The sequence below is a fragment of the Scyliorhinus canicula genome, chromosome 18, assembly GCF_902713615.1.
Source record: "Scyliorhinus canicula chromosome 18, sScyCan1.1, whole genome shotgun sequence".
NCBI lineage: Eukaryota > Metazoa > Chordata > Chondrichthyes > Carcharhiniformes > Scyliorhinidae > Scyliorhinus > Scyliorhinus canicula.
In genome coordinates, this window is record NC_052163.1 from 111,376,761 (window position 1) to 111,396,699 (window position 19,939).

The following is a 19,939-nucleotide window of genomic DNA, read 5'->3' on the forward strand; positions in this document are numbered from 1 at the left end:
CTTCCAAATTACCTAAACTAAAACTTAAAGGCTTTACCTTACAAGTACCCCCAGTTACTAAGCAAAGCCACATGCATTTAATTTATTTTTTCACACCATAGCCCTCTCTAAGCACAACAGAATCGCAGTTGGAACTTAACCAATCCCCACACAGACAAACACCTTTGTCCAGCATGAATCTAATCATAGGTTTTACCCTTCCAAGCACAGAAACATTAAATTAAACCCTCTTAAAACTATACCTTATTTCTAATGTTTACCAATACAAATATAAATCCTTTCAAGCTAAGTTTGTTAGCTCTCTGATCTGATCTTGGGAATCAATTTTGAACCCTCTTTTATAGCACAAACCAAAATATGCGCTCTTTCAACCCCACCCCTTTGCTCTCCCCCATATTTGCATCCACACAGGTACTTCCTTTTCTGTAAATCCCCTGCCTCAGTTCATCTGATGCTGAAGTCATCGCTCACATCTTGGTCACCCCTAGATAGAGATAGAGAAATACAGCACAGAACAGGCCCTTCGGCCCACGATGTTGTGCCAAACTTTTGTCCTAGGTTAATCATAGAATTTTGGACACTAAGGGCAATTTAGCATGGCCAATCCACTCAACCTGCACATCTTTGGACTGTGGGAGGAAACCGGAGCACCCGGAGGAAACCCATGCAGACACGGGGAGAACGTGCAGACTCCGCACAGACAGTGACCCAAGCCGGAATCGAACTTGGGACCCTGGATCTGTGAAGCAATTGTGCTATCCACAATGCTACTGTGCTGCCCTTAAAATTTGACCTTCCCCTGTCTGGCCTTCCATCTCACCCTGTCGCCCTGCAGCTCCTACAAAGAAAGGACCCCTGCTCGTATGGTCACCCAAACCAAATCCCACGCACCCAACACTCTTCACCCCTGTGCTGCCTGACCCACACCCCTGACTGACCCCACACACGCACACGCACACACACACACACACACACACACACACACACACACACACACACACACACACACACCCTGGCTGACTTGGAATATTCACAATGTAAAAAGAAGTACAAATAAGCAAGATTTCGTCATAATAGTTAATACGGTGCCGGTTCACCAGTATGTTTGCCTGTTTGTGTTGAGAGATGTGCTGTTACTAAGGCCACTCTTTGTGTCTGTGTTTTTTTTATTTTCCTGCTAGGCTGACAGCATTTGTACTGAAATCCTTTGCACAGTCTCGTGGTTTTATTTACATCGACCCGAAGGAGCTGAAGACAGCCAAGGACTGGATTATTCAGCATCAGAAGGAGGATGGCTCATTTCCTGCAGTTGGGCGCATTCTCAACAAAGACATCCAGGTAATGAGCTCGTACCGCAAGTGGCCTCGAGTGGAGGCTGAGGGTGGGAGTGAGGAGAAGGGGAGGCTGAGGGTGGGAGTGAGGAGAGGGGGAGGCTGAGGGTGGGAGTGAGGGGAGGCTGGGGGGTGGGAGTGAGAAGAAGGGGAGGCTGAGGGTGGGAGTGAGGAGAGGGGGAGGCTGAGGGTGGGAGTGAGGGGAGGCTGGGGGGTGGGAGTGAGAAGAAGGGGAGGCTGAGGGTGGGAGTGAGGAGAAGGGGAGGCTGAGGGTGGGAGTGAGGAGAAGGGGAGGCTGAGGGTGGGAGTGAGGAGAATGGGAGGCTGAGGGTGGGAGTGAGGAGAAGGGGAGGCTGAGGGTGGGAGTGAGGGGAGGCTGGGGATGGGAGTGAGGAGAAGGGGAGGCTGGGGGTGGGAGTGAGGAGAAGGGGAGGCTGAGGGTGGGAGTGAGGAGAAGGGGAGGCTGAGGGTGGGAGTGAGGAGAATGGGAGGCTGAGGGTGGGAGTGAGGGGAGGCTGGGGGGTGGGAGTGAGGAGAAGGGGAGGCTGTGGTGGGAGTGAGGGGAGGCTGGGGATGGGAGTGAGGAGAAGGGGAGGCTGAGGGTGGGAGTGAGGAGAAGGGGAGGCTGAGGGTGGGAGTGAGGAGAAGGGGAGGCTGTGGTGGGAGTGAGGGGAGGCTGGGGATGGGAGTGAGGAGAAGGGGAGGCTGAGGGTGGGAGTGAGGGGAGACTGAGGGTGGGAGTGAGGAGAATGGGAGGCTGAGGGTGGGAGTGAGGGGAGGCTGGGGGGTGGGAGTGAGGAGAAGGGGAGGTTGGGGGTGGGAGTGAGGAGAGGTTGGGGATGGGAATGAGGAGAAGGGGAGGCTGAGGGTGGGAGTGAGGAGAAGGGGAGGCTGAGGGTGGGAGTGAGGAGAATGGGAGGCTGAGGGTGGGAGTGAGGGGAGGCTAAGGGTGGGAGTGAGGAGAATGGGAGGCTGAGGGTGGGAGTGAGGGGAGGCTGGGGGTGGGAGTGAGGAGAAGGGGAGGTTGGGGATGGGAATGAGGAGAAGGGGAGGCTGAGGGTGGGAGTGAGGAGAAGGGGAGGGTGGGAGTGAGGAGAAGGGGAGGCTGAGGGTGGGAGTGAGGGGAGGCTGAGGGTGGGAGTGAGGAGAATGGGAGGCTGGGGGTGGGAGTGAGGGGAGGCTGGGGGTGGGAGTGAGGGGAGTCTGAGGGTGGGAGTGAGGAGAAGGGGAGGCTGGGGGTGGGAGTGAGGAGAAAGGGAGGGTGGGGGTGGGAGTGAGGAGAAGGGGAGGCTGAGGGTGGGAGTGAGGGGAGACTGAGGGTGGGAGTGAGGGGAGGCTGGGGATGGGAATGAGGAGAAGGGGAGGCTGGGGGTGGGAGTGAGAAGAGGAGGCTGGGGGTGGGACTGAGGGGAGGCTGAGGGTGGGAGTGAGGAGAAGGGGAAACTGAGGAGAAGGAGAGGCTGGGGGTGGGAGTGAGGAGAAGGGGAGGTTGGGGATGGGAATGAGGAGAAGGGGAGGCTGAGGGTGGGAGTGAGGGGAGGCTGAGGGTGGGAGTGAGGAGAAGGGGAAACTGAGGAGAAGGAGAGGCTGGGGGTGGGACTGAGGGAGGCTGTGGGGTGGTGAGGGGATGCTGAGGGCTATGAGGGGTGTGGACCCCGTTGTTGGGCATGTGCTCTCAATATGTCCTCTGATGGAGATTCCGTGTATATTTGTTGGGAAAATGATCAGGTGAAATGTGGGATTGGGAAAGTGTTTTTTGATCAATATGAGTGCTTTCCGTCCTTGGGGACAGAATGATGGTAGATGTTTATTAAATACTTATACACGTGTAAAATAAATTTACCTGAATGATGAATAAGTGTTTCTACTGCATGTGGCATTAACAGAGCTACCATAACCCAGCATGTGGCTGGTCTGTGATCCCTCTTGGCCAGAAATGCATTACAACCAAGTTCTATTTCTGTGTTCACATGGATATTCAAGATCCCATGGTGATGTTAGAGGAGAGCAGGCCAGTCCTGGTCAATCCTGCTTGGCCACCCATTGCTCAGATTGCTGTTTGTAGCATCTTGCTGTGTGGCTGTACATGTGGCTGAGCTGGGCGTCTGATGACTTCTCTCTGATATTTACCATTTCTTGTTTGGGTTGTTTCAGGGTGGAATCCACGGCAGGATCTCGCTGACGGCCTATGTTGTTGCTGCTCTCCTCGAGACCGGAATCACCTCCGAGGTACAATATGATTCACTCAACTTGCCTCGACACTGTGCAATTCTGGCTCACGCTCGCAAAATGGCTGATTGGCTGCAGTTCCGAGGGTTGTGTGGCGAGGGAGGAGGCAAGGGACAAAATCCCTGGGATAGCAGGGTGGTGCAGTGGTTAGCACGGCTGCCTCACGGCGCCGTGGTCCCAGGTTCGATCCCGGCTCTGGGTCACTGACTGTGTGGAGTTTGCACATTCTCCCCATGTTTGCGTGGGTTTCACCCCCACAACCCAAAGATGTGCAGGTTAGGTGAATTGGCCCCTTTATTAGGAAAAATGAATTGGGTACTCTAAATTAAAGAAACAAACCCTGGGATCACACCCCAGGAACTGGGGACTGGTTGAGGAGAGCTGCAGAGTCAATAGGGGAAATGGTGTTAACCTCAAGGGTATTGATTATTAATAGTCTTATTAACAGGGAGTAATGAGGTCTCCCGGAGTTGTCCAAACCCGTTCCATACCTCGATAGTCTCCCCAGCCACTAAAGGTGCAACTTCCCTTTCCAATAACCAGGACAGAGTCACGAACGAAACAATAAGTGATCAAAATGCTTGAGATCTTGGGCAGGATTCTCCCGCGATTGGCCGGATGGCCCAACGCCGAGAGCGGCGTGAATCACTCCGGCGTCGGGCCGCCCGCAAGTTGCAGAATCCACCGCACGTCCGGGGCTAGGCCGGTGATGGAGGGGTTGGCGCCGTGCCAACCACCAGCGAAGGGCCGGCGCAAGTTGACGCATGCACAGAACCGCCGGTGTGGTTCCGCACAATGCGCAGGGGGGGGTTTCTTCTCTGCGCCGGCCATAGCGGAGCCCTACAGAGGCCGGCGCGGAGGGAAAGAGTGCCCCCACGGCACAGTCACGTCCGCAGATTGGTGGGCGCCGATTGCAGGCCAGGCCACCGTGGGGGCCCCCCCTTGGAGCCGGATCCCCCTGGCCCCCCACCCCGAGTACCCCTGCTAGATGGCCGACAAGCCAGGTCCCGCCATGATGGACGATGTCCACTTTACGCCGGCGGGACTGGCCAGGAAACGACGACTGCTCGGCCCATTGGGGCCCGGAGAATTGCCAGGGTGCCGCTGTCACCGGCCCCCGTCAGGCGCGGCATAAACCCCGCCCGCAAACTGGCACCGGAGAATACGGCAGCCGGCGTGGGAGCGGGATTCACGCCGCCCCCTGGGGATTCTCCGACCCTGCGGAGGGGGTTCAGAGAATCCCGCCCCTTGTCTGCAGCCTGACAAAATGATGCCTAAAATCCCATCCACAGGAGAGTCAGTGGCACAGTGTTAATGTCACTGGAGTAGTAATCAATAAACGCAAGCCAATATTCTGGGGATATGGGTTCAAGTCCCTCCACAGCAGCTTGTGGAGTTTAAATTCAATCAATAAATCTGGAAGCTAGTTGATTCAATTGTAAAAACCCATCTAGTTCACTGATGTCCTTGAGGGAAGGAAATCTGCCGTCCTTACCCGGCCTGGCCTACATGTAACGCCACATCCACAGCCATTGGTTGACTATTAACTTCCCTCTGAAATGGTCGAGCGAGCCACTTGGTCCAAGGGTAGTTAGGAATGGGCACTAAACGCTGGCCCAGCCAATGATGTCTACAACGCTTGAAATAATCTTTTAAAATGCAGACATCCAGTTACTGCTCTTCACCTTCCCGATCTCTATCAGATGTGTCTCCATCCCAAAGGGAGTATTCTGGCGCTGTGGTATCCTGCCCTAGAACATAGAATATAGAACAGTACAGCACAGAACAGGCCCTTCGGCCCTCGATGTTGTGCCGAGCAATGATCACCCTACTTAAACTCACGTAACCCGTATACCCGTAACCCAACAATCCCCCCATTAACCTTACACTACGGGCAATTTAGCATGGCCAATCCACCTAACCTGCACATCTTTGGACTGTGGGAGGAAACCGGAGCACCCGGAGGAAACCCACGCACACACGGGGAGGACGTGCAGACTCCACACAGACAGTGACTCAGCCGGGAATCGAACCTGGGACCCTGGAGCTGTGAAGCATTGATGCTAACCACCATGCTACCGTGAGGCCCGTATTACAGACTTTGTACATACGTACAGGCTGGACAGATCCAGACACAGCTCGGCACTGCTCAAGGGTCCTTGTCCATCTTAGTCTACCTTCCTGATCAAGATTAATTTTTTCACACGTCACTGACAAAGTCAGCATTCATTGTCCATCCATAATTGACCTTGAGAAGGTGGTGGCCAGTTGCCGTGAGCAGCTGCAGTCCATGTGTACCCACTGTGCTGTTAGCGAGGGACTTCCAGAATTTCGACCCAGTGATAGTGAAGGAACGACGATACATTTCCAAGTTGGGTTGGTGTGTGGCTTGGAGGGGAAACTTGGAAATGGTGGTGTTCCCATGTGTCTGCTGCCCTTGACTTTCTAGATGGTAGCGGTTGTAGTTTTGGAAGGTGCTATCTATGGAGCCTTGTGAGTTCCTGTAGTGTATCTTGTGGATGGTACACACTGGCAGTGGAGAGAGCAAATGTTTACGGTGATGGTTGGGGTGCCAATCGAAGAGCCTGCTTTGTCCTGGGAAGTTACATTCCTTTTAGATTTTACTGTGGCTTGATACAACGGAATCATTTCACAGGGCAAGGTTCACCTCATTCCTCAGGTCTGGAGTGACATGTTCATGGCAGATTGCCTTCTCTAAATGCCATGAGTGAACCAGAGGAGTAGTTATGACAATCTATGATAGTTTGATGGTCACCATCACTTATTTATATTCCGTATTTTATTAATCGAATTTAAATTCTACCAGTTGCCATGATGGCATTTGGTCCCATGTCCTCTGGGCACTCCCCTGGATCACCATTGGGCCACCATCTGCCCTAATTGGGACAAGTGGGTGATGAGAAGTTCAATGAATAAAACTCCCTCTACACTGTCCCCATCAAACGCTCCCAGGACAGGTACAGCACGGGGTTAGATACAGAGTAAAGCTCCCTCTACACTGTCCCCATCAAACACTCCCAGGACAGGTACAGCACGGGGTTAGATACAGAGTAAAGCTCCCTCTACACTGTCCCCATCAAACGCTCCCAGGACAGGTACAGCACGGGGTTAGATACAGAGTAAAGCTCCCTGTACACTGTCCCAATCAAACACTCCCAGGACAGGTACAGCACGGGGTTAGATACAGAGTAAAGCTCCCTCTACACTGTCCCCATCAAACACACTTGGGGACAGGTACAGCACGGGGTTAGATACAGAGTAAAGCTCCCTGTACACTGTCCCCATCAAACACTCCCAGGACAGGTACAGCACGGGGTTAGATACAGAGTAACACCCATAATTAACCCACACTCGCTGGCTGCCATTCTGCAAATGTCAATGGCTGTGAGGAGTCCAACTCTGCTGCTATCGAATAAAGTCTGAAACAAAATGGTTAATGGGATCTGATGGATGAATTTACTGAAAAGTGTTGGATGAAAGAGTTAATCCCCTTTCGGTAGCTGCTTGGAACTGGAGTAGATTTGTAACTGGCTGTGAGTTGGCAGTGGGATAGGAGCAGGTTAACAAGCAGCCGATGGGGATTCCCTGGGGTTGTTAGCAGGGAGGTTGGAAGAAAGATCAAATTCCTTAAATTCCTTTTGGTTCAGGCACTTCCTCCTCTCACACTCTGCCTCCCAGCTATGGAGACGGTCAGGAAACAGGAAAGACACTGTGACCCCTTAACTCAGTCACCACCCAGTCAGGCTGCAGCAGGGATTGGCTGGCTTTGGGGGCTGCTGATCAGAGGACAGGGGGAAACTTCACCTCAAACAGTTAAACTTTGATTTGAACAACACACAAAGGGAAAATAAAGCTGAATATATTCTGGGTTTTCCTAATTTGACCAAATATCCTGAATGTTTGTCATTGGTTGTGTTGCTGCTTCACCAACACCTTTTCAGACACAACATGTGGCCCAGAGCCTGACGCGAATCCGGGCCGGGAAAGGGAGCACCATGCCGCGAATCCGGGCCGGGAAAGGGAGCACCATGCCGCGAATCCGGGCCGGGAAAGGGAGCACCATGCCGCGAATCCGGGCCGGGAAAGGGAGCACCATGCCGCGAATCCGGGCCGGGAAAGAGAGCACCATGCTGCGAATCCGGGCTGGGAAAGGGAGCACCATGCCGTGAATCCGGATCAGGAAAGGGAGCCCCATGCCGTGAATCCGGGCCGGGAAAGGGAGCACCATGCCGTGAATCCGGGCCGGGAAAGGGAGCACCATGCCGCGAATCCGGGCCGGGTAGGAGAGCACCATGCCGCGAATCCGGGCCGGGTAGGAGAGCACTATGCCGCGAATCCGGGCCGGGTAGGAGAGCACCATGCCGTGAATCCGGGCCGGGTAGGAGAGCACCATGCCGCGAAGCCGGGCCGGGAAAGAGAGAACGCATCGCGAATCCGGGCCGGGAAAGAGAGCACCATGCCGTGAATCCGGGCCGGGAAAGAGAGCACCATGCCGTGAATCCGGGCCGGGAAAGAGAGCACCATGCCGTGAATCCGGGCCGGGAAAGGAAGCACCATGCCGCGAAGCCGGGCCGGGAAAGGAAGCACCATGCCGTGAATCCGTGCTGGGAAAGAGAGAACGCATCGCGAATCCGGGCCGGGAAAGAGAGCACCATGCCGTGAATCCGGGCCGGGAAGGGGAGCACCATGCCGTGAATCCGGGCTGGGAAAGAGAGCACGCGTCGCGAATCCGGGCCGGGAAAGAGAGCACCATGCCGTGAATCCGGGCCGGGAAAGAGAGCTCGCGTCGCGAATCCGGGCCGGGAAAGAGAGCACCATGCCGTGAATCCGGGCCGGGAAAGGAAGCACCATGCCGTGAATCCGTGCTGGGAAAGAGAGCACCATGCCGTGAATCCGGGCCGGGAAAGAGAGCACCATGCCGTGAATCCGGGCCGGGAAAGAGAGCACCATGCCGCGAATCCGGGCCGGGAAAGAGAGAACGCATCGCGAATCCGGGCCGGGAAAGAGAGCACCATGCCGTGAATCCGGGCCGGGAAAGGAAGCACCATGCCGCGAAGCCGGGCCGGGAAAGGAAGCACCATGCCGTGAATCCGTGCTGGGAAAGAGAGCACCATGCCGTGAATCCGTGCTGGGAAAGAGAGCACCATGCCGTGAATCCGGGCCGGGAAAGAGAGCACCATGCCGTGAATCCGGGCCGGGAAAGGAAGCACCATGCCTTGAATCCGGGCCGGGAAAGGGAGCACCTTGCCGCAAATCCGGATCGGGAAAGAGAGCACGCGTCGTGAATCCGGGCTGGGAAAGGGAGCACCATGCCGTGAATCCGGGCCGGGAAAGGGAGCACCATGCCGTGAATCCGGGCCAGGAAAGAGCACGCGTCGCGAATCCAGGCCGGGAAAGAGAGCACCATGCCGCGAATCCGGGCTGGGAAAGAGAGCACCATGCCGCGAATCCGGGCTGGGAAAGGGAGCACCATGCAGCGAATCCGGTCCGGGAAAGGGAGCACCATGCCGCGAATCCGGATCGGGAAAGGGAGCACCATGCAGCGAATCCGGATCGGGAAAGGGAGCACCATGCCGCGAATCCGGGCCGGGAAAGGGAGCACCATGCCGTGAATCCGGGCCAGGAAAGAGCACGCGTCGCGAATCCAGGCCGGGAAAGAGAGCACCATGCCGCGAATCCGGGCTGGGAAAGGGAGCACCATGCAGCGAATCCGGGCCGGGAAAGGGAGCACCATGCAGCGAATCCGGGCCGGGAAAGGGAGCACCATGCCCTGAATCCGGGCCGGGAAAGGGAGCACCATGCTGCGGATCGGGAAAGGGAGCACCATGCCACGAATCCGGGCCGGGAAAGGGAGCACCATGCCGTGAATCCGGGCCGGGAAAGAGAGAACGCGTCGCGAATCCGGGCCGGGAAAGGGAGCACCATGCCGCGAATCCGGGCCGGGAAAGAGAGCACCATGCCGTGAATCCGGGCCGGGAAAGGGAGCACCATGCCGCGAATCCGGGCCGGGAAAGGGAGCACCATGCCGTGAATCCGGGCCGGGAAAGGAAGCACCATGCCGCGAAGCCGGGCCGGGAAAGGAAGCACCATGCCGTGAATCCGTGCTGGGAAAGAGAGAACGCATCGCGAATCCGGGCCGGGAAAGAGAGCACCATGCCGTGAATCCGGGCCGGGAAAGGAAGCACCATGCCGTGAATCCGTGCTGGGAAAGAGAGAACGCATCGCGAATCCGGGCCGGGAAAGAGAGCACCATGCCGTGAATCCGGGCCGGGAAAGAGAGAACGCATCGCGAATCCGGGCCGGGAAAGAGAGCACCATGCCGTGAATCCGGGCCGGGAAAGGAAGCACCATGCCGCGAAGCCGGGCCGGGAAAGGAAGCACCATGCCGTGAATCCGTGCTGGGAAAGAGAGCACCATGCCGTGAATCCGTGCTGGGAAAGAGAGCACCATGCCGTGAATCCGGGCCGGGAAAGAGAGCACCATGCCGTGAATCCGGGCCGGGAAAGGAAGCACCATGCCTTGAATCCGGGCCGGGAAAGGGAGCACCTTGCCGCAAATCCGGATCGGGAAAGAGAGCACGCGTCGTGAATCCGGGCTGGGAAAGGGAGCACCATGCCGTGAATCCGGGCCGGGAAAGAGAGCACCATGCCGTGAATCCGGGCCGGGAAAGGGAGCACCATGCCGCGAATCCGGGCCGGGAAAGGGAGCACCATGCCGCGAATCCGGGCCGGGAAAGGGAGCACCATGCCGCAAATCCGGGCCGGGAAAGGGAGCACCATGCCGCGAATCCGGGCCGGGAAAGGGAGCACCATGCCGCGAATCCGGGCCGGGAAAGGGAGCATCATGCCGCAAATCCGGACCTGCAAAGAGAGAGCGCACGTCGCGAATCCGGGCCGGGAAAGGGAGAGCGCACGCCGCGAATCCAGGCCAAGAGCGGTGATGCAGGAGTGGCGCCAATCCAAGAGTTGCAGGTGGAGTGAGCCGGATCATTCCCGTGCAAGTGACGTGGTTTTGTATGGAGTGATGACAGGAATTGCCATGGTGGTGGGGGGGGGGGGGGGGGGGGGGGAGGAGGAGGGGGAGAGAGAGAGAGGATTATATGAATCCCCGTGAGGTGGAGAGAGTGATGTTTATCCAATGGGATGTTTTATCTAACAGGGCGATGTGTCTGGTATCTGTCATTGACACTTTTCTGTCTCAATTTCTTGATTAGGAGGAAAAAGCCGCAGTTGGAAAAGCCAAACATTTCCTGGAGACAAACACATATTCAGCGGATGATCCCTACACTACGGCGCTCTCCGCCTACACACTGACCCTGCTCCGGAGCAAACATGCTCCAATCGCACTGAGAAAACTCAACAACATGGCCATAACACAAGGTGTGTACTTGTCCTTGGGGTTATACTTGGCATGATTACACTGGACAGCCAGTGGAGACATTTTTAAACATTTTAAAAAATAAATTTAGAGTACCTAAGTAATTATTTCCAATTAGCACGGCCATTCCACCTACCCTGCACATCTTTGGGTTGTGGGAGTGAAACCCACGCAAACACGGGGAGAATGTGCAAACTCCACACGGACAGTGACCCGGAGCCGGGATCGAACCTGGGACCTCGGCGCCGTGAGGCAGCAGTGCTAACCACTGCGCCGCTGTGCTGCCCAGCCAGTGGAGACTTGACACGAGATTGCTCACTGCACTGAGAGGAAATTGGAGCACCCGGAGGAAATCCACACAAACACTGGGTGAATGTGCAAATTTCCCACGGCCAGAATCGAATCCAGGTCCCTGTCGCTGTGAGGCAGCAGTGCTAATCATTGTGCCAACATGTCACCAGGGGTTGGAGTGCTCATTTGGACTAGTTTTCATCACCTGAATGAGTTGTTACACCACCCTGGGCGTAGTCAACTCCAGTCCCACGTGCCCCAGAGTCACAAAACAAGTGAATTAGAAGTTCATAAGATATAGGAGCAGAATCAGGCCCTTTGGCCTATCGGGCTGGATCCTCCGTTGCTGAGGCTAAGTGCTGACGCCAGCGGAGCATGTGCGGTCTTTTACGACCAAAAAATCGGCAGGAAAACCTCACCGATTCTGATACTAGTGAGGGGCTCGCACCGGCGCCGCTCACGCCGAAAATGGCCGGGTCCTGGGCCGCACATGCGCACGGCTGACAACCTGCAGCGGTCACGCCGAACAACATGGTGCCGGCCGTGTGCGAACCCAACCCAACATCCGCGACCCCACTGCCCACCCCCCTGGCTTACCCCCCCCCCCCCCCCCCCCCCCCCCCCCCCCCCCCCCGGCCAGCGGCAAGGATCCCGGCCGAGTACGATAGCGCTGGACACAGTCCGCAGCTGGCACACAGCCCATCGGGGGCAGAGCATTGCGGGTGGGCCAGTTGATGACACGCCAATGCCGTTGAAACGGTGCTTGCCACAATGTGGTCAGTTTAGAGGGGGTGGAGCATGGCGGACCAGCGTCAAACTGGCGGTGGCCCCGATTTCGGCGTGGAAATCATTCTCCACCCGATCGCCAATCATGATTTTGGAGTTGGGCTTTGAGAATATATACATAGATACATAGAAGATCGGAGTAGGAGGAGGCCTTTTGGCCCTTCGAGCCTGCTCCACCATTCATTACCATCATGGCTGATCATCCAACTCAATAGCCTAATCCTGCTTTCTCCCATAGCCTTTGATCCCATTCTCCCCAAGTGCGATACCCAGCCGCCTCTTGAATATATTCAAAGTTTTAGCATCAACTACTTCCCATGGTAATGAATTCCACAGGCTCACCACTCTTTGTGTGAAGAAGTGTCTCCTTATGTCTGTCCGAAATGGTTTACCCTGAATCCTCAGGCTGTGACCCCTGGTTCTGGACACACCTATCATTGGTAACATCTTCCCTGCATCTACCCTATCCAGTCCTGTTAGAATTTGATAAGTCTCCATGAGATCCCCCCTCATTCTTCTGAACTCCAGCGAGAACAATCCCAACCTAGTCAATCTCTCCTCATATGACAGTCCCGCCATCCCCTGGAATCAGTCTGGTAAGCCTTTGCTGCACTCCCTCGAGAGCAAGAACATCCTCCCGCAGATAAGGAGACCTAAACTGCACACAATACTCCAAGTGTGGCCTCACCAAGGCCCTGTACAATTGCAGCAACACATCCCTGCTTCTATATTTGAAATCTCTTGCAATGAAGGCCAACACACCATTAGTCTTCTTTACCGCCTGCTGTACCTGCATGCTTACCTTCAGCGAATGGTGCACAAGGACACCCAGGTCCCGCTGCACACTCCCCTTTCCCAATTTACAATCATTCAGGTAGTAATCTGCCTTCCTGTTTTTGCTTCCAAAATGAATAACCTAACACTTATCCAAATTATACTGCATCCCACCCATCGAGTCTGCTCTGCCATTCGATCATGGCTGATCACATCCTGGCCTTAACTCCACCATGCTGCCCGTTTTCTATAACCTTTCAACCCATTACTAGTTAAAAATCTGTCTGACTCCTCCTTAAATTTACTCACTGCCCCAGCTACCACTGCACTTTGGAGTAGCGAATTACACAGATTCACAACCCTTTGGGAGAAGTAGTTTCTCCTCAACTCTGCTTTAAATTTGGTACTTCTTATCCTAGGATGAATTAATTAACTAACCAATAATTCTTATAAAATACCCAAAGTCTTTGGCCCTTGGCTGCCGAATAATTACAGTCACCAGGTTTGTAAATTGAAACACAATTACTGTTTATTTATAACAAGAATGAATATGAAATATACAGTAGACATAGCTGCTTAATGTCGAGCTAATACCAGACTGCCCTTGAACTGCTCCACCTTCTACAAGACAGACAAACACAGAAGGGTGGGGAAAGGTGGAAAAATAATGAGGATTAAGCTGAAAAGAGAGGAATCCTTGCATCAAATGAAGAGTCCTTCAGCTCACTCTCTTCACAGTATGAGTGTAGCTTAAAGTCTCTGGAATACAACATGTAATGATCTTCTTTGCAGTTCAGCAGTATATCTCATTCGCAGCTTTTCCAGGAGAGGTCTCCGGCTTCCCATCAGCCTTTTTTGGTGAAATCCTTAACATCGGATTTCTAGAGCGATCTCATCAAATCATTGAGAGTGAGAGAGAGAGTTAGTCTCCCTCCATCCACACTTCAGAACCAAAGTGAAACTAACTCCAGCCTTGTGACACTGAGAAACATGTCAGTGAGACCAGAACCAATCCCCACCGGTCACTGGGCAGGGCATAGACATTTGAGCCAATTCATTGGCCACCAGCCAAGTCAATCAAGACGCGTCATCACTGACGCCAGTCTAAATGAGCGCAGCCTTCTAAATCTGCTTGTTTTAATTAAAGGCTGCGTACAAGCTGCTCCTTTGCCTTAAAGATACAGACTGCATTGAAGTCACAGGTCCCTGACTCATTGATGGATCAAAATGGTGAGAGCGAGACTTCCGGTTGCAGCTATGTGGAGCTAAGCCGCACGTTCGGCAGCTCCCGCCAGGAACGGACTTTTGGGCTCTTTTAAGGGCCCCCAGCGGTACTTGCTCGAATCGGTGTCTGCAGCGGATCCCCAGTGGTCTGTGCTCTTGACCAGGAGCGGGGCCAGCAGAATAGCGGTGGCAGTGCCTAAGAAAAAGCGGGGAAGAGAATCAACGTGGCGGCCGGCGGAGGCCTCGAGGAATGGAGGCAGTGGGCGCAGGTGCAGCAGGAGACTCTCCAGCGATGTTTTCAGGAGCTCAAAGTGGAGCTGCTAGAATCGCTGAAGGCGAATACGGACAAGCTGCTGGTGATGCAGACAGCCCAGGGGGTGGAGATCCGGGGGCTCCGACAACAAGCCTCCGAAAGAGAGAATGAGGCTGCGGCCCTCGCAGTAAAGGTGGAGATGCATGAGGTGCTCCACAAGAAGTGGCAGGAGTGGTTCGAGGAGATGGAGAACCGGTCGAGGCGGAAAAATTTGCGGATCCTGGGCCTCACGGAGGGGCTGGAGGGGTCAGACCTGGGGGCCTATGTAGTCATCTTGTTGAACTCGCTGATGGGAGCTGGGTCCTTCCAGGGGCCCCTGGAGCTGGAGGGGGCCCACAGAATACTGGCCAGGAGGCCCAAGCCGAATGAGCCGTCACGGGCGGTGCTGGTGCTTTTCCACCTGGTTCGTTGACGGAGAGTGCGTGCTTAGGTGGGCCAAGAAGGAGCGGAGCAGCAAGTGGGAGAACACGGTAGTGCGGATCTACCAGGACTGGAGTGCGGTGGTTGCCAAGCGGAGGGCCGGGTACAACCGGACGAAGGTGGTGCTCCACAGAAAGAGTGTGAAGTTTGGCATGTTACAGCCGGCATGTCTGTGGGTCACCTACAAGGACCGGCACTTTTATTTTGAGTCCCCGGAGGAGGCGTGGGCCTTTGTGCAGGCCGAGTAGCTGGACTCTGACTGAGGGTCGGAGGATTGTAAAGAACTGTGTTAACTTTTGGTGGGAAGGGTCTCTGTTTTATTCTGTGTCATGCTGTTTTAAGCTGGTTGTGTGTTGTTTCTAGGGTGGGTGGGGTGCTGTCTTTATTTCCGGGGATGGGGTCGGGCAGAGGGAAAGCGCGGGCTTTTCTTCTGTTTCCCGCGCTGAGGGTGGATGGGGGCGGGGTCGGAGCTGAGAAGTGCGGGCTTTTTTCCCGCGCAAGAGCGGGATGGGGAGGAGGAGGGTCTGCTGATGGGTCTGGGGGAGGAGGAGTAGCCCCACGTTGGGAGGGGTCGGAGGGGTGGCGGGAGCTGCCGGGGTCAGCAAAAGTTAGCCGGCTCACGGGAGTGCTATGGTGGGAGTAACGCGGCTGGGAGGGGTCCTAGCCTTGGGGGGGGGGGGGGGGGGTTTGCCGCCGTGGGGAACGGGCCAAGCGAGGGGCGCTGGCCAGTGGCGGGCAGGGGACGGGTTATGGCTAGTCGGCAGGGGAGGGGGCAGGGAGCCCTCTGATCGGCTGATAACTTGGAATGTGAGGGGGCTGAATGGGCCGGTCAAACGGGCCCGGGTGTTTACGCACCTGAAGGGGCTGAAGGCGGACGTGGCCATGCTCCAGGAGACGCACCTGAAGGTGGCGGACCAGGTTAGACTGAGGAAGGGCTGGGTAGGCCAAGCGTTTCATTCGGGGCTGGATGCAAAAAATCGGGGGGTGGCGATTCTGGTGGGAAAAAGGGTGTCGTTTGAGGCGTCAAAGGTGGTGGCTGACAGTGGAGGGAGGTATGTGATGGTGAGCGGCAAGTTGCAAGGGGAGCGGGTGGTGCTGGTGAATGTCTATGCCCCAAATTAGGACGATGCGGGTTTTATGCGGCGCATGTTGGGCCGCATTCTGGATCTAGAGACGGGGGGCCTGATACTGGGGGGGGAGACGGACACTTTAACACGGTGCTGGATCCCCCATTGGATCGATCCATGTCCAGGACGGGCAGGAGGCCTGTGGCGGCTAAGGTGTTGAGGGGGTTTATGGACCAGATGGGAGGGGTGGATCCTTGGAGGTTCGTGAGGCCGAGGGCCAGGGAGTATTCATTTTTCTCCCACGTGCATAAAGCCTATTCCCGGATCGATTTTTTTGTCCTGAGCAGGGGGCTGATTTCGAGGGTGGAGGATGCCGAGTATTCAGCCATAGTCATTTCGGACCATGCCCTGCACTGGGTAGACCTTGAGCTGGGGGAGGAGAGGGACCAGCGCCCGCTCTGGCGCCTGGAGGTGGGACTGCTGGCGGATGAGAAGGTGGGCGGGCGGGTTCGGGGGTGCATCAAGAGGTACTTAGAGGCCAATGATAATGGGGAGGTCCGGGTGGGGACGGTTTGGGAAGCATTGAAGGCGGTGATTAGCGGGGAGTTGATTTCCATCCGAACCCATAGGGAGAGGGGAGAGCAGAGAGAGAGGGAGAGGTTGGTGGGGGAGATGGTGAGGGTGGACAGGAGATACGCGGAGGCTCCGGAGGAGGGACTGTTGAGGGAGCGACGTAACCTTCAGGCCAGGTTCGACTTGCTGACCACCGGAAAGGCGGAAGCTCAGTGGAGGAAGGCACAGGGAGCGGTGTACGAATATGGGGAGAAGGCGAGTAGGATGCTGGCGCATCAGCTACGTAAGCGAGATGCGGCCAGGGAGATTGGTGGAGTGACGGATAGGGGAGGCAATGTGGTGCGAAGGGGGGTGGACATTAATGGGGTCTTCAGGGACTTTTATGGGGAATTGTATCAGTCCGAGCCCCCGGTGGAGGGGGGGGGGGGAATGGGGAACTTTTTGGACAGGCTGAGATTACCGAAGGTGGAGGAGGGACAGGTGGAGGGGCTGGGGGCGCCGATTGAGCTGGAGGAGCTGGTCAAAGGGATAAGGAGCATGCAGTCGGGGAAGGCGCCAGGGCCGGATGGGTTTCCGGTCGAATTTTACAAAATGTATGCAGACCTGCTGGACCCCCTGTTGGTTAGGACCTTTAACGAGGCAAGGGAGGGGGGGGCTTTGCCCCCGACTATGTCACGGGTGCTGATTTCCTTGATTCTTAAACGGGACAAGGACCCCCAGCAGTGTAGTTCATATATGCCGATCTCGTTGTTAAATGTGGATGCCAAGCTGTTGGCGAAGATCTTGGCCACAAGGATAGAGGACTGTGTGCCGGGGGTCATTCATGAGGACCAGACAGGGTTTGTGAAGGGAAGGCAGCTGAACACCAATATACGTAGGCTTCTGAATGTTATCATGATGCCGGCGGTAGAAGGGGCGGCGGAGATAGTGGTAGCATTAGACACGGAGAAGGCCTTTGATAGGGTTGAGTGGGGGTACTTGTGGGAGGTGTTGGAAAGGTTTGGGTTCGGGGAGGGGTTGGTCAGGTGGGTGAGGCTGTTATATGAGACCCCGATGGCGAGCATAGCCACGAATAGGAGGAGATCAGAGTACTTTTGGTTGTACCGGGGGATGAGGCAGGGGTGTCCCCTGTCCCCCTTGCTCTTTGCGTTGGCAATTGAGTCCCTGGCCATGGCGTTGAGGGAGTCGAGGAATTGGAGGGGTCTGGTGCGGGGTGGGGAGGAGCACCGAGTGTCATTATACGCAGATGACTTGTTGCTATATGTGGCGGACCCAGTGGGGGGAATGCCGGAGGTGATGACGATCCTTCGGGAATTTGGGGGCTTTTCTGGGTACAAGCTCAACCTGGGTAAGAGCGAGCTGTTTGTCGTGCACCCGGGGGATCAAGAGGAGGGGATTGGTAGGCTCCCACTGAAAAGGGCAGGAAGGAGCTTTAGGTACCTGGGAGCCCAGGTGGCCAGGAGCTGGGGGGCCCTTCACAAACTTAACCTCACTAGGCTGGTGGAGCAAATGGAGGAGGAGTTTAAAAGATGGGACATGTTGCCACTGTCGCTGGCGGGCAGGGTGTAGTCCGTTAAGATGACGGTGCTCCCGAGGTTTTTGTTCCTGTTCCAGTGCCTCCCCATCCTTATCCCGAAAGCCTTTTTTAGGAGAGTCAATAGGAGTATTACGGGATTTGTATGGGCGCATGGGTGAGAAGGGTGTTTTTGGAGCGGGGCAGTGATAGGGGGGTGCTGGCGTTGCCCAACCTCTGTGGGTACTATTGGGCTGCCAACGCGGCGATGGTGCGTAAGTGGGTAATGGACGGGGCACTCGCCCACACCCCTGCTTTCGGCAGCTCCGACTCGCCCCCCCCCCACCCAAGCAAAGTCCATCTCCAAGCTATCAGGGAGGCGATCATTGTGTCGGGGGGGGGGGGGGGGGGGGGGGGGGGGGGAGGCTGGGTTAGGGGGAGGGAGAGTCAGAGCTCCCAGGTCCCTGAGGGGAGGGGGCCCCAAACCTGAAGGGACCTTCAGATTGAATCTCACCACCCCCACCACCTTCCCGCCCGAGATTGAGGGTTAAAACATTTTTTTTGTTTGGTCTCCTGATCCGACCCACCGGCCTACACATTGAGGCTGGGCGTGAAAAAGCCATGAAGTGGCCACTCGTCCGAGGCGTAGAATTGTGTCTGGGTCGGGGCGTGCGGGATCCCAGAGGGAATCCCATCCGTGCAAGTTTAGGCCCCCGTAGGGGTTCAGTAGAATCTGGTTCCGCCAGCCTGTTGCAGTCAATATCTTGACAACTTGCTGGGTGAAGAAATCTCTCCTGATTTCTTGAGTTCTCTTGCTAATTATCTAAAATTGCGATGTACGTGGATTAACTTTCCCTTCTGAATTACAGATGGTTTCACACATTGGAGTTTGATGGGCACGACGGTCACTGACGAGGATACTTTTATGGGGTTCAGTGACGGCCTCTCGCAGTCAGGTAAAGGATCGCTTTGTGACAGAGCCTGGCCTGTTGACTTATTCTGTAATTGGTGCATCCAGTCAGAACAATGAGCATCAATTGTCCCATCAAATGTTCTCATGATCTTCACCAACAATGAGCCAGTGAGAATCGAACCATTCAACAAACGGGTCCACGTGGGCGAGTGGTTGCACCATAGCAATGGGTCTGGCGCTATAAGAGAGGGGTCATGCACTTACACATGGATGGGGTAGGATGGGGGGGGGTGGCATGGGTACACTACCAGGTGTTGGCAGGGGTGGTGTTTATAAGCCGGGAAACATCTTGTTTGGTGTGGGTATGAAGTAAATGAGATTCCGTTCTAACGAGCCAGCTGAAAGGCTAAGATTGTACTTGCTGCAGCTTATCCAACACTGTCCCCGGGAGCCCACACCATCGTTTTTGCCATTGCTTTGTATCTTTCCAGCCGCTTAGTGAACAAGAGTCTGAAACCGGAAACAAAGGGAGGTGTGAAATGATTGTGCTGTGAATCTGTTCCCTGTCTCTCCTACACAGTCGTGTCAGCAGAGGTGGAGATGACAGCCTACGCTCTCCTAACCTATACCTGCCTCGGAGATGTGGCATCTGCCCTTCCTGTTGTCAAATGGCTTTCACAACAACGCAATGCGTTAGGAGGATTCTCATCCACGCAGGTAAACACTCAGTTGACCATGAAACGGGAGACATTCAAACAGCCTAATTCTTGTGCACCAGCCGCTTTCACCAAGTAATATTGAGCTACGGGCCAATTGTGCGGGTGAAATATGTGAGGAAAGTGAATAGTGGAACTGTTTGTGTTTATTTCCCCCCCCCCCCCCCTCCTAGGATACCTGTGTCGCTCTGCACGCTCTATCAGAATATGCCATTCTCTCCTACGTTGGAGGGGTCAATCTCACCATCTCACTTGCATCAACTAATCTGGACTTCCAGGAATCTTTCCAGCTCAACAGAGATAACAAGAAGATTCTGCAGACAGCGGTGGTGAGAAGCAGTCCGTCTCCTGTTGTGATATCGGGCACCTACATGTGAAAGAGTAAAGTGTG

The 19,939-nt window shown here is 55.4% G+C and overlaps 1 protein-coding gene across 2 annotated transcripts in view; it reads left to right on the top strand.

The window, feature by feature from the left end:
* Positions 1-19,939, top strand: part of cpamd8 (C3 and PZP like alpha-2-macroglobulin domain containing 8) — a 160,339-nt gene that overhangs the window by 78,423 nt on the left and 61,977 nt on the right. For both annotated transcript variants that reach the window (XM_038777043.1, XM_038777042.1), the window contains 6 exons: positions 1,182-1,338; positions 3,486-3,560; positions 10,795-10,960; positions 18,789-18,875; positions 19,413-19,549; positions 19,722-19,877. In XM_038777043.1, coding sequence (XP_038632971.1) covers positions 1,182-1,338; positions 3,486-3,560; positions 10,795-10,960; positions 18,789-18,875; positions 19,413-19,549; positions 19,722-19,877 — 778 coding nt within the window. The remainder of the gene's footprint in view (positions 1-1,181; positions 1,339-3,485; positions 3,561-10,794; positions 10,961-18,788; positions 18,876-19,412; positions 19,550-19,721; positions 19,878-19,939) is intronic.